Source organism: Acartia tonsa, chromosome 9 (genome assembly GCF_053477335.1).
Source record: "Acartia tonsa isolate MP-2025a chromosome 9, ASM5347733v1, whole genome shotgun sequence".
NCBI classification, from domain to species: Eukaryota; Metazoa; Arthropoda; class Copepoda; order Calanoida; family Acartiidae; genus Acartia; species Acartia tonsa.
The window spans coordinates 5,448,035-5,460,851 of record NC_137268.1 but is presented as its reverse complement, the minus strand read 5'-3'; the positions used below and the strand labels follow the sequence as shown (position 1 = coordinate 5,460,851).

The 12,817-nt window shown below is 33.6% G+C and overlaps 2 protein-coding genes across 4 annotated transcripts in view; one reads left to right on the top strand and one right to left on the bottom strand.

Annotated features, from left to right (window-relative positions):
• The window catches only part of LOC145328072 (uncharacterized), a 296,033-nt gene that overhangs the window by 87,236 nt on the left and 195,980 nt on the right, over window positions 1–12,817 (bottom strand). For all 3 annotated transcript variants that reach the window (XM_080171632.1, XM_080171635.1, XM_080171633.1), the window contains exon 2: window positions 1,361–1,421. In XM_080171632.1, the coding sequence (XP_080027758.1) occupies window positions 1,361–1,405 (45 nt within the window). In that variant the 5' untranslated portion in view covers window positions 1,406–1,421. The remainder of the gene's footprint in view (window positions 1–1,360; window positions 1,422–12,817) is intronic.
• The window catches only part of LOC145328071 (uncharacterized), a 16,495-nt gene continuing 12,505 nt past the window's right edge, over window positions 8,828–12,817 (top strand). Inside the window, exons 1-4 of the mRNA XM_080171631.1 lie at window positions 8,828–8,902; window positions 9,426–9,471; window positions 9,819–9,913; window positions 11,872–11,974. Of these exons, the coding sequence (XP_080027757.1) occupies window positions 11,911–11,974 (64 nt within the window). The 5' untranslated portion in view covers window positions 8,828–8,902; window positions 9,426–9,471; window positions 9,819–9,913; window positions 11,872–11,910. The remainder of the gene's footprint in view (window positions 8,903–9,425; window positions 9,472–9,818; window positions 9,914–11,871; window positions 11,975–12,817) is intronic.

The following is a 12,817-nucleotide window of genomic DNA, read 5'->3' as shown; positions in this document are numbered from 1 at the left end:
CATTTTCATGTACTCTGATATAGTGAACGATGCGCCCTTTACCTCATCCCCTGATCAACTGCCCAATAAATGAAGTCTATATTAGCAAGCTAAATTGACAAAATTCATTTAAATCAAGTAATTAGCACATATACAAACATCGGAGAAGGCTAAAATTCACATATTGCTTCCTATAAACAAAATAAAATTAATAAATCCTTTTTTGTCACATTTATTATCTGTTTATGCTTTGGAAAGTAAGGAAAAATAACATTAAAGAACATTTATTGACACAAATTTGACAATTTGCGTATTGTTTGGGGTGATTTCAATTAAAGAAACCCTTATACGTGTTTGTATTAATCTATATTTTAAGTTTTAAAAATTTATGGGGTATTTTTTATTTATAGTGCATAAATTTGTATAATGTAATATTTCAAATATGTTAGGTTATATTGTGTAATGGGAATCCCCGCCAGGTTAGGTTAAAGCAGGCATAGACGTCCAAGCTTTTTTTTGGGGGGGGGGGGGGGGTAAAATTTTTTTTTACCCCCCCCCCTAATTTTTACCCCGGGGGTAAAATTTGCTTGGGGTGGGGGGGGGGGGGTAATTACCCCCCTGAAATCTGTTGGCAGGGATAAATTTAGTTTACCCCCTCCCCCCCCAAATTTACCCCCGGGGTAAAATTTTTGGGGGGGGTAATTTAAATTTTATTAAATATTAAGTATTATAAATTCGCGCGAAGCGCGCAAAATTTTTTTTTTATTAAAGATTTTTTTTTTTTTTTGGGGGGGGGGGTAAATTTTAAATGGGGGGGGGGGTAATCGCCCCATTACCCCCTCCCTTGGACGTCTATGAAAGCAGGGTTCAAGTATAGGCCCCGCAGGTTTAGTGCCTCACAGAGGGGCTAGGCAACGGAAAACACTATGCTTCTTTCCTTCTTATTTTTAATTTATTTGAATTATAAGGGGTGTTGGGGGATATCAGAGGTGGATTCTTCAAAAAAAAATTTGGCTCGCTAAAAATTTTTGTGAAAAATCCCCCAAAATCGCATTAAAAATATACAAAAATTAAACGAAATTTACCCTTTTAATTCTATTTAATTTTTATAGATTTTTTATGCGATTTTGTATAATTTTTTACAAAAATTTTTGGCGAGCCTCACTTATTTTATTTATATAGATATAAATAAATCAAATGAAATCATTGCGAATTTCCAGAGTAATCTACTTTTTGGCTAAAAACCTATATTTTACGAGTGAGTGAGCCAAAAAGTTTTTTAAGAATCCACCTCAGTTCTCAACCGTTCACTTCTAAGCTTTTACCGATCAGATAGTTAATTGCAATTTAGTTAATGATATAAATTGATGAATATGCCTGCCTGCTTTTCCTTCCGGCCTTTTCCTTTACGAATTAAACTCAACATAGATCCATGTACATCTGAAATAGTATTTTATCACAAAGCACTATAGACAGCTTTCCGCGGATAATGAAATGATAAATTATGTGATTAATTACGGTTTTGTTAGCCCTGAGCGGCCGAAGGCACTGGGTAAAATATGGTATTGATTTTATGATTTTTTTTATTTTAATATTCGTAGAAAATTGTCTGTAATACGATGCTATTCAAGATTATTTAGCATGACTAAATACCGGTTCTAATCCAGCGGAGATTAATCGGTTTCGAAGCCATACTGAAAATATTTTTAAAAAGTAATTTACATGAAATATTGACTTTATATTGATTTTTTTCTTCTAAAATTTCTTCTAAAATAATTGTCTTATGGATAAACAAAACCAAAAATTCGTTTAACTTGAACCTATGCATGAAGGTGTTAAATTTAACACATTTGAAAATTTAATTAAGAGGGTCTTTTGTTAAATTTTTTTAATTTGATAATTCTTTTTCAATCAAATTTTGATTTTAGATGGCATATTTTTGCTTTAAAATTTGAATAAGTATTTTCGTTATTAGCTATGTAAATATCTCATCATCAATTAAAATCAACAAAAACAGAGAAAAATAAACATTCGAAATTATATATAGACGTTAAGGTTGACAATATTCTTGTTATATCTTTGGAATTTGGAATTCAATGAATAAAAAATTTTCACACTTTATTTCCAAAACATTATTTATTTTCATCGAAGGCGGTTCATGAAAAAAGCAAAGCAAGTATAGGCATATTAAAGGGAAAAAAAATACTAAAAATCATTTAAAATCACTTGTTCATAATGTTTATTTTTAGTTTAGTTTAGTGTTGGTATGGGTTTAAAAAGGATCGATTTGGTAAAAAAAACTTTTTCAAGATTTAAAGAAGTTCACCTAATATTTTTAAAGCATATTGATCAAAATATGCTCTAAATATAGCTGTGAGATTCAATATAATCGTCAAATTTTCAATGCTAAAATATACCAAACACTTTAATAAAGTCAAAAATACTCAAATACTTGCATATTATACATAAATTTAGCGGACTTAAATTAATTAACTTATACAGAAAGCTAACCAAATTCATTCATCAGTTTAATTATTTAAGCCTTTAAAGATCTTTATTTGATCATTAAAAAAATATTTATAATTTTAGTTTGGAAAATGATAAAGACTTAAACATGAAAATTATAAATAATATGAATATAAAAGAAATAAGTAAGTAAATATATAAAACACTTTATTTCTACATATTACTCATTTAAAGTTAGTAGTAACCATCACTTTTGTCTCACAAGATCTTTTATAACTAGAGCTTACTTTGTAAGCTTAATAATATTTAACTCTTTCAATATTTTTCAAAAAAATATTTTTAAAAAATTTGACTTTTGTATCTTTACAGAAGAGAATTGACAAATAATAAAAAGTCAACAATTGCTTGAAAGTTTGTTGTACATACAAACTAAAGAAATGAAACAGCTGTTTGGCCAAATCAATAACTTTCCTCCCTTTTTACTAAGTAATTCCTTCCCCCCCCCCCATTCTTAGAGTCCCCTTTAATTCCCCTCACCCATATATATCTGTTCACTCCCAAGAGAGGTATCCACAGAGGAGCCGGCCCCACCCCGGGGGGGGGGGGGAGGGGGAGAGGATGGGGAGAAAATTTCAAGGGGGGGGGGAGAGTTCCACTTGTTTCATATTTTTGTTCCCCACCTCTCCTCGCTAATAGGCCCAATTTAATATTTAATATAAGGGTTAAAAACTATTGACCTAAAAATGTCATTTTATTATGTTTTAAGATAAAAAATGTAAAATTTTAAATTCTTTTTAGAAATTAAAAGAAAGATATGAACCTAAAAATGAACTAAAATTGGGAAAGTCAGGCCCTTTTTAACCCACCTTAGCTTGTGGTAACAAGAAAAGGCCTTTCCTCCCTTATTTTCTGTTTTTTTTGGAAGGAAAGGTGGGGGCTATAATGGGGGGGGGGGGGGGTATCCCTTGAATTTCCAAGCCAAATTTGCATTACCTAGAATATATTTACAAAAAACTTCCCCTCTTGACCGCCACCCCCTCTCCTCTCCAATGGGACTTTTTCCCCCTCTCTTTTCTTTTCCCAATTTGTGCTCCTTCATTTGGCCTCTGATTTGCTTACTCTTTCAGACCTGGTTTACCTATTGGCCTTTCTCCCCCCCCCCCCCCCCCACTGTTTCCATTTACCTTTTTGACCCTTTCTCCTCTTTTCTCACTCTTTTTAATTATCACAGTGAAATTATTATAGAATTTTGAATTCATAAATTAAGGACATCCAAGCTTTTTATTTTGAGGGGGGTAATATTAGGGATTTTAAAATTTTGACGCAGGTAATCTAATGTATTTCATAAAATTTTAATGGGGGAGGGGGGAAATGAATTAGGGGTTTCAAAGTTTGAGAGGTATAAAGGCCAATCTACCCCCACCCTTCGAAGTCAATGACATAAATACCGAAAAGGTCAAACTTGATTTTAATAAATTCGATAAGAATTATCAATCTCCTTTTTGAGATAGTAGCCCAATAAAATTTTGCAAATCGTTTAAGTGATCTCTAGTTTCAATACGTTTTGAAATTTTAGAGTTATGAATTATAAAGGTATCATTCAGGGAAATTAAGGGATAAGATCGATAAATGGATGTACATCTACAAAGATGAATAAGAAAATACCCATTTAGAACATTATAATTGTTGGTTTAAAACTTTGGAAACTATAGTTTTAACCAACCAATCAAGACTTGCTCTAGGTTTATATTCTTTTGTGTCGAAATACTTATTTCCAAAAATAATTTTCATCGCATCCCCATTTGCCCTTTTCCTAATACACTCCTTCTCTCTCTCTCTCTTTCTCTCTCTCTCTCTCTCTCCTTCTCTCTCTCTCTCTCTCTCTTTCTCTTCCCTTCCGTCTTTCTTTCTCCGTCCCCTCTCCTCTCCCCTCTGAGAGCCGGTCTCGAGGCCCATTCTCACAGAGTAGGGAATACTTAATCCACTATTTTAATGAATATGGAAAATTGTTTTATTTTCTTTTAATGAGAAAATACTTAAAATAGGATATAGCAATACACTGCTTTATGCTCTGTAAACACATTACGCTTTACTATATTTAAAAAGATTCTGTATGCCTTATTCCTGGGGCCTATTTAAGAAGAAGTTCTACATCCATCTGTAACTATATTCCTACTATGATGCAAATATTTCTTTAACAAAAAGCAAAATGAAAATTATTATTAGATATATATTACTTTCTCATAGAAGGAAGAAGGGGGTGGGGTAGACTATAAATTATACTAATTCAATTTAACCCATTGTTGGCTATAAAACTTTGGGTACTTTTTATCAAAACTGCGAGTTTACGAGAACATTGTATCTTAATATGTTTTATTTACATTGTACATAAGTGAGTAATAATATATTATTATGTATGTTTTATAATGTATCAATATTAATAATAATGATAAACGTATTTACATAGTACATCCATCTTTTGTAAGTTTACTATCCTCTTATATAAAGTAGTAAGGTTTATTTGTTTGTCGCTTAAGATTTCAATAACTGCTTAACCGATTGAGCACTCAATTTAAGAGAAGCTTAACATAGGTCCTTAAATGGTTTTAGGCTATTTTTATTACATTGTTTCATCTTAGAATAAAAAAAACCTAGATGCTAGGGACGCAGCTGCTAGTCTTATATCAAGTAGTAAGGTTTAATTGTTTGTCGCTGAAGATTTCAAATACTATTGAACTAAGCAGGTTACCTACGATAAGGAAGGTTTACATAGGTCTTTTGATGGTTTTAGGCTATAATCTGACCTTCCCTAATACGTTAAACATAACACCCCTAGATGATAGCGGCGTAGCCGCTAGTCGTTAAAAGTGAACTAGTGGCATTGCCTAAAGCATCTAGGGTCTATGTATTTGAAGGGGGGGGGGGGGTAGGAGCTGAAATGCATCTTTAAAACCCTTCCATTAAATGAAGATTTCAATGTACATACAAAAAGCCTTACCACTAAATACTATAGGAAAACCTATTCGCTTTCCTTCGTAAAGAATAGGAAAATTTTATTAAATTTATCTATTTAATGTCTCAGTTTATGGTCAAATGTTTTCAATGACGTTTGAAGATAAGAAAAAAAGATTGTTTTTAACAAAGCGTTTTTTCTCAAAATTAAATTTCACAAAGCATTATTTTAGCGTAGCTATTATACAACTAAATATCAGTTTTATATATGAAAATACAACTCAAATTTGAAATGATTAATAGCCTTTTGTTTCAATTTAGAGAACATGAACATTATATCGTAAATACTTAGTTAGGTCTCCACACAATATGGTACTATATATTATGCTACAACCAGCACAACCTTTTGATTGCACGACCCTTGTCTGGAAGTCTAAATATTAAGTATTATTTGTTATGGGACTTTTAACCACCCATAATAGTAACTGGATCTGTGTCTATCTATCTGTACCGAAGAATCTCGCCAATGCAATCGATGAACTAAAATAGTTTTCTTTAATTGTGTAGCTTCTTATGGGTCCTGGGAAGGTTTTATAACTATTTTCTAGAAGAGGAACGCCACCCTCTCCTAGAAATTCCTACTTCAAGAACCCCCATAAGCTATAGGTCTACAGCATCTAGAAAATTATATAGAGTTATCGCGCTACTTAACCCTTTTTATCTTATCAAAATACTAAAATATCCACTAGTAGTACATCCTTATATGAAATACAGGTGTTCAAGTCACTTTCAGGTTCCAGGTATGATCCTGCAGGTCCTGATCCTCCAGGTCTCCAGAAGTCTTTAAAAGGCTCCTGTGGCCGCAATTTTTTACTTAGAGACGTCAAATTTTAAACTTAAGCTTTTCTTACATGTCTACATAACGTATTAAAATTTCATAAAGATCCGCCTCCGTTTTCCCGCCGACCGCCGACTACGGCGGCTGGCAGCTGCCAAGTACAGCTGCGGCCGCTGAAATTTATATTTTGATATTTCTAATGAAAAATTTATATAAAGATAAACATTTTCTGGAAAAAAATTGTTCTTCTAGCTTCAAAATAAGAAAATTACAGCCGTTTGAAATTTTTAAGTAAAAAAAGACCTAAAAACAAAGGTTGTTAAATAAAAGGGTGAAGTCGGAAATTCATTATCAAACAGGGGACTTGATCAAAAAATTTAGCCCTCTAGCTTAAATAGGAACTGAGATAATAAGGGGGGGCGTTGAATGCCCCCCCCCCCCCGACTGATTAAGGTGCGGCAAGGGGCCCGACTGTTAAGGGTTAAAATAGATAAATAAAAAACAAAAGATAGTAATTTGTTTATAAAAAGCTTAAATTTGTTATTTACAAGTAAAAGAATATTGCTTTAGTGTAAAGTCCAATTTAATAACGCAGAAAATCCTGTATACATTATATACATTTAAAATCATCACCATATTAGCAAATAAATATATAAAAGTATAGATATATAATGTAGTAAACTACCTGGTCTCTCTATTCTTTTACTTTTTACTAAACCACTTATTAAAATGGTTTGTTATTATATGTCGTCTTATTTTATACTACAATTTAGCCATTACAACCAAAATAAAATATAACAATCGATGTATTGTAACTTCTCTCTCATTTTTATGACGTCACATGGATCATTTTTTACACAATTTTGACACAATTTGAGCTTTGTCAAAATCTGGAAGGATTGAATATATAAAGTTCAGGAAATATTATATCTTGCAAAATATTTGCTTAAAATATTCTGTAATAAACATTGGGATCTTGTGCAGTTAGCGGTATAATGTTCCTGGGATTGTCTATGATTTTCTATGAAATCGATAGACTTTGAAGTCTACTAGCGGCCAAACGTCCGAATATTCCTAAAGTATCACGATGTCCGTCTGTCTGATTTTCTGTGTGATATGATTCTCCTTTACAGGGTAGCTTCTCATAGGTCCCGGTAATGTTTTTAACTATTTTGGGGGAGGATACCACATCCCTCCCAAGAGTATTCGCCACTAGAAAAAATCTCCTATGCCTTAAAAAATAGTTTAAAATAAACTAAAATAAAAAATGTTGTTGTTGTTGGGGGGGGGGGGGGGGTGACTGGTTTAGCAGTTAGCGAGATCCTCCAGTACAAATAAACAGACATATTTTCACTTATTTTAAGGATATTAGTACAAATTCTACCAACATAAGAAGGTCCACAAATGTTAAAGAAAAGCCATTACCCAATAACACACATTTATCCTGCAGCGATTATAAAAACGCGAAAAAGGCCTTTTTAACGCGTGTTTTCTTTAGCAAAGCTTTCCCTGTGGGTCATTGCATCTTAGCTCATACAAAATGTTTTTAGGCCTTTTTGTGCAGCTTATAACAATGTGCGAAATAACATGTACATTTGGCTGTTTGGCATCTAGTAGCCTACACAGTTCAGAGATTTTTGAAGATAATCGTTCCCGGGAACATTTTACCGTAAAATGCCCTAGATCCAATGTCGGTAAATAACAAAGATATTATATTTTTTATAAAAACTAATCACTATGACATTATTCAATCTAAGTTTAAAAATGACTATGAAGTGGCTAACATCATCATCAGTGCTTTTTTTTTTATTTTTCAGCCTTTCACTGACCGAGATACCTTCAGTAAGTCGATTTAAAAAAAAAATTTGTAGAAGTTCATGACATTAACTTTAGATTTAAAGTCTAAAAAAGGTTTATATCATTTGTAATCAAATATTTTTTACATAATTGGAGTCTTTATGTCCGTCTGTATGTCACAACTCTTTTCTTTAATTTAAATATGTTAGAATTGTCCAATAGATTTAAAACTTTTATGGTGATTCCTCTCACAATTAGGTAGGATTAGGAAAGCGTAGCAACCCAATAACAATGACTAGAATGTCCGTACGTGAAAAAAACATGCTAAATTGGATCTTTTTTTTTGATTTCAGATCTTCGATAATAAGGATGTTGTCATCCTTCCTTTAGGTCTCGGCAGCTGCGCATAATTTTCGTCAAATTGTCGTTTTTAGAAACAACAGGTTTAGACATCCAGCTCAATTACAATTGTACAACTTTACATATACAAAATTGTACATGTCGATTTCACTGAGACTTGCACGCTGCCGCAGAGCCCTGCATGTTTTTATTATAATTAGGTTTTTTTTCTTCTAAAAAGCTAATTCATTTTCTCGTATTCATTCGAATCCGGTGGATAGGAACCGGTTCTCATCAATAAGAAAAAACTATGTCTAGCATCGTATTATATCCAGTTTTCTACGAATATAGAAATGCACCGGCTAAAAAAACTAGTTTTAATCTTATAAGTGTACATTTTATATCCGCGGAAAGCCGTTTATAATACGATACGAGAAATAACTATTCTAGTGCCTGGGTGGATGCAGAGATTCAAATTTCTGTGATTCAACTTGTTACACTACATCTGACAATATCCTCTTTACTGTAAAAGTAAGTTAATCTATATATCTAAGTAACAGGATGTTAGTGAGTCTCTATGTGTGTTTGTGTACTGAAGGATCTTGCTAACTGCTGAACCAGTATTATTACCTTTTACAGTGTAGCTTCTCATAAATCCTAGTAAGGTTTTCTGGGAAGAAATGAAATGACCCCTCCATTTTTAGTAGCAAAGCTACTCTATAATTTGAAATGTACGTCTGTCCGTATGTCTGAAACATTTTGAGTGAAATTTAAATTTTTTGACTCCTATAAAAAATAGAAAGCTGAAACTTCTTGTCAACATTTCCATCTATATAAAGCATAATTAAGTATAAAACATCTGTAACCGTCGGACTGCTTTTAAGCAGCTTTTTAGCCGCTTTTATTTTTCACAGCTGATTTTCTTACCAGCTAGTAACAAATAAATAGTTTTAGATAAGTAATCTCATCAAGTAAAATTTGACTGCAGTTCTATAAAATTGTAAAAAACAAAATACATCAAAACCTTTTCATTAATATTTTCTTTCATTTCAAGTTTGATAAATTTGGTTCTGGAGGGCCAATTTGTACAGCAGGAGTAGGTAATATTTTTCCACTATTAATATCCACTAGATTAGAAGCGTTTATGTATAAGTCTTAAAAAAAACTGTACTTAAATTTGTTGCAAAACTGCTTTATTACAGGATACTGTTTAAAAACTCTTGATTTTCATAGGAAACATCATTCCAAATATAAAATTAATAGGATTGTTATGCTTTTTTAATTGTACGTAACTTATACATGAATGTCCATGCAAAGTTTGAAATGGATAAGACTGAATTCTAACATGCTTAAATTAACGATAAAAGCTATTTTGGAAAATTGTACAGACGGACAGACCAACTCTAAATTCAGAAAAGCTTCATTTGTAAAAATTTAAAATAATTAGGTACTTGTCCTGCTGACCTTAATGATTTTGATTTTGAAAATTGTCTGCCCGCTTGTCAGAATGATGCAGAATGCAATGCCTACATAAAAGATGAGGTTTGTAAGAATAGTTATTTCTTGCATTGTATAATAAACACCTTTCCGCTGATATAAAATGTACAATTATAAGACCAAAACCAGGCAGACTAAAAAAACTGGTTTTGATCTTATGATTGTACTTTTTTATATGTTTAGAAAACTAGATATAATACCATGCTTAAAATTTATTAATTTTAAAGGCTGCTAGCTGCAAATAGGTTAAATAACATACCCGCACATTTAAGTGAAATGAGAGGGCCTACAAATAATCTGGACCAGTCAAGATTCAATGATGCACAGGGAAGCTTTTCTGAAGAAAAAACACATAAAATGAGTCTTTTTTTGCATTTATGTGCACTGTGACATAACTGTGCATTATTGATTAATGACTACTCTGGACTATTTGTAGGCCTTCTTTTGACGGTTAAAATTGTGTGCGCGCAAAATCCATATGTAACACCATTTGGCATTTCAAGTTCATAAATTTTTGGAGATAATCACTACCAGGAATATGTAACTGTAGTTATGAGTGACTGCCAGACATGCCCCGTAGGTGTAGAAAATGGATGTTCATTATTTGAAATCCCATTTTATTTGTTGTATAATAATTGTGTGTATATATTCTGTTTTTATGTATATTGTCAGTAATAAATAGTTAGACAGCTCACCAACACCCCACAAAGTTTGTGATTTGTAGGACTTCAAAATCTGTTGTTCTGATCTCCCGCAAAGGCACTGCCATCACCAAACTTGCCGCATACTATTTCTGGTCTGCATACTACAAGAATTGGTGACAGCAGCAAGAAATCCAAACTGACATCAGACAACTGAGAAGAACCCTCTGAATTGCTGTTGACTGGTAAATCTGGGAGGAAACCGAACTAGTGCAGTGGCTTACTGACAAAGCAGCAGGATTACTGGCTGCAGCGGATGTATAGCGAGGATCCGCTGCCGCAAATGTAAAAGTAATATAGTGAGAGGTTGCATGATAAATAAACTTTTTTAAAATTATGTATGGTATTTTTTAAAGATTTTGCCTCATATTTGAGATTATTCCACCACATAGGCGGGAGGGGTCATTTCTTAGGGATATAGGTTACAGTGCCAATTCCTGGCCCTGGCAGGTGAGGTATTGAGATTATTTTACCGCATTGGCAGGCACGGGTTCCTTATAAGGACAATTAACCGCCTTGTTGAGTGCGAACGCCAGCCACACTGAGCAATGGGTGACCTGAGCGGCATGCGTAGCCTGAGCTACCCTTCACTTCCCTTCATCTCAAGAGCAGGATCCAGCAACCTGTGACCAACCTGTCCCTCATCACAAGTCAACAACTGGGAACTGGAGCTTTCAAAGATGCTTAGGGGAGGTTGTAATGAGTGACTGCCAGACAAGCCCTTTAGGTGTAGAAAAGTGACGCTCCTCATAATGACGTTTGCATCTGTCACCACAGTAAATCTAGGCTGCAGATTTCCACAAAGACCTCCCATCCTAGAATGTTCATTATTTGAAATTCCCTGTGGACATTTGGGGGAGTAGTCTCCCCTTTCCCCCCTCTCTAGCCTAGCCTTCCCCATAGCACAGAACAGCACTTGACTCTAAAAAGTCAAATGTCAATCCCTTGAACCTTTCTATCTATAATACAAAGTCCTAATATATAAAGTAATAAGCTTTTTTTGTCTGTAGCGGAGGATCTCGCTAACTACTGAACTGATTTAGTCCTTCTTTACCTTGTAGCTACATACTGGTTTTTGGATGGGTTTAGGCTATTTTATTTTTATAAAATGGCTGGGTAGGTACGGTTTTGGGCTATTTTCCTGTCTTCCACCTTTCTTCGAATATAGAGTCCCTAGATGCTAGGGGAGCATTCGCTAGTATTAGTTATATAACAAATAATGTTACTGCAGCTGGTAAAAATTTCTTCAACTTTTCCAAGCATATTAAAGTTCTCTATTCCTAAACCAGATTAAACATTTAGGATTTCACTGGTCCTAGATGTAAATTCCTATTGAAATGTATGGATATGGAAGAAGCTAACACTAATACACCCTGTGATGTTTGTGAATCGAAGAGAAAATGCAGTAAGTTTGTTAATTTGATAATTTTAACAAAACTAATAGCTATGCCTACTAGATACCTTTAAGTTTAAAGATGGGGAATGGGTCTTTAAATCAGTTTCAAACAAGACATTTTTCCAGGGCAAAGTGTCTTTATGGCAAGATAAAATTTTGAAATGTTCAGTTATTTGTTTAGGGATTGTCTGTTTCGTGACATGCCCTCTTAAAGATTAAGGGGGGGGGGAGAGGTCATATTGACCCCCCCCCTCTAGTTTTTTCAATGTCATTTTGTAGGTAAGATAACGTTGTGCCTTCATGACTTTTTAAGTTTAGTAATTATACGTCGGCAAGAGTTGATCTTATAGGGATGTCTGGTCTGTGTCGGTCGTGGCGTCCAGTCAAAGTCGGTTAGGTGGCACCAAATTTAGAAAAAAATCTAAATAAATCTTAATTTCTACATTATGACTTTTGTGTATAAGGTAGAAACCTAAATTTTTTTTGTGAATACTTAGATATCAATGACCTTCTAAGAAAAGTGGCGTTATGACCGTTTGACTGCTCCCTGACCGACTTTTTGACCGATTTTTGTCCGGCTTTAACTATAAACATATATCATGAATATCGTGGCTTCTTTTACAGCTAGAGACCTATAATTTTTTTGGTAAATCCTTGAGCAACAATAAACAGATAAAAATATTAATTGGCGCCGCCAACCGCCGTATTACCGCCGTAACCGCCGAAAATGGCGGTTTCCGTTATTTGCCGTTTTTCGGCAATGATCAAAAAAAGTATTTTTTTTGTTATGAAAAATAAAAGTTCGTTCTAAAATTTGGTCATCCTAGCTGCAAAATTGGCCGCTCTACAGCT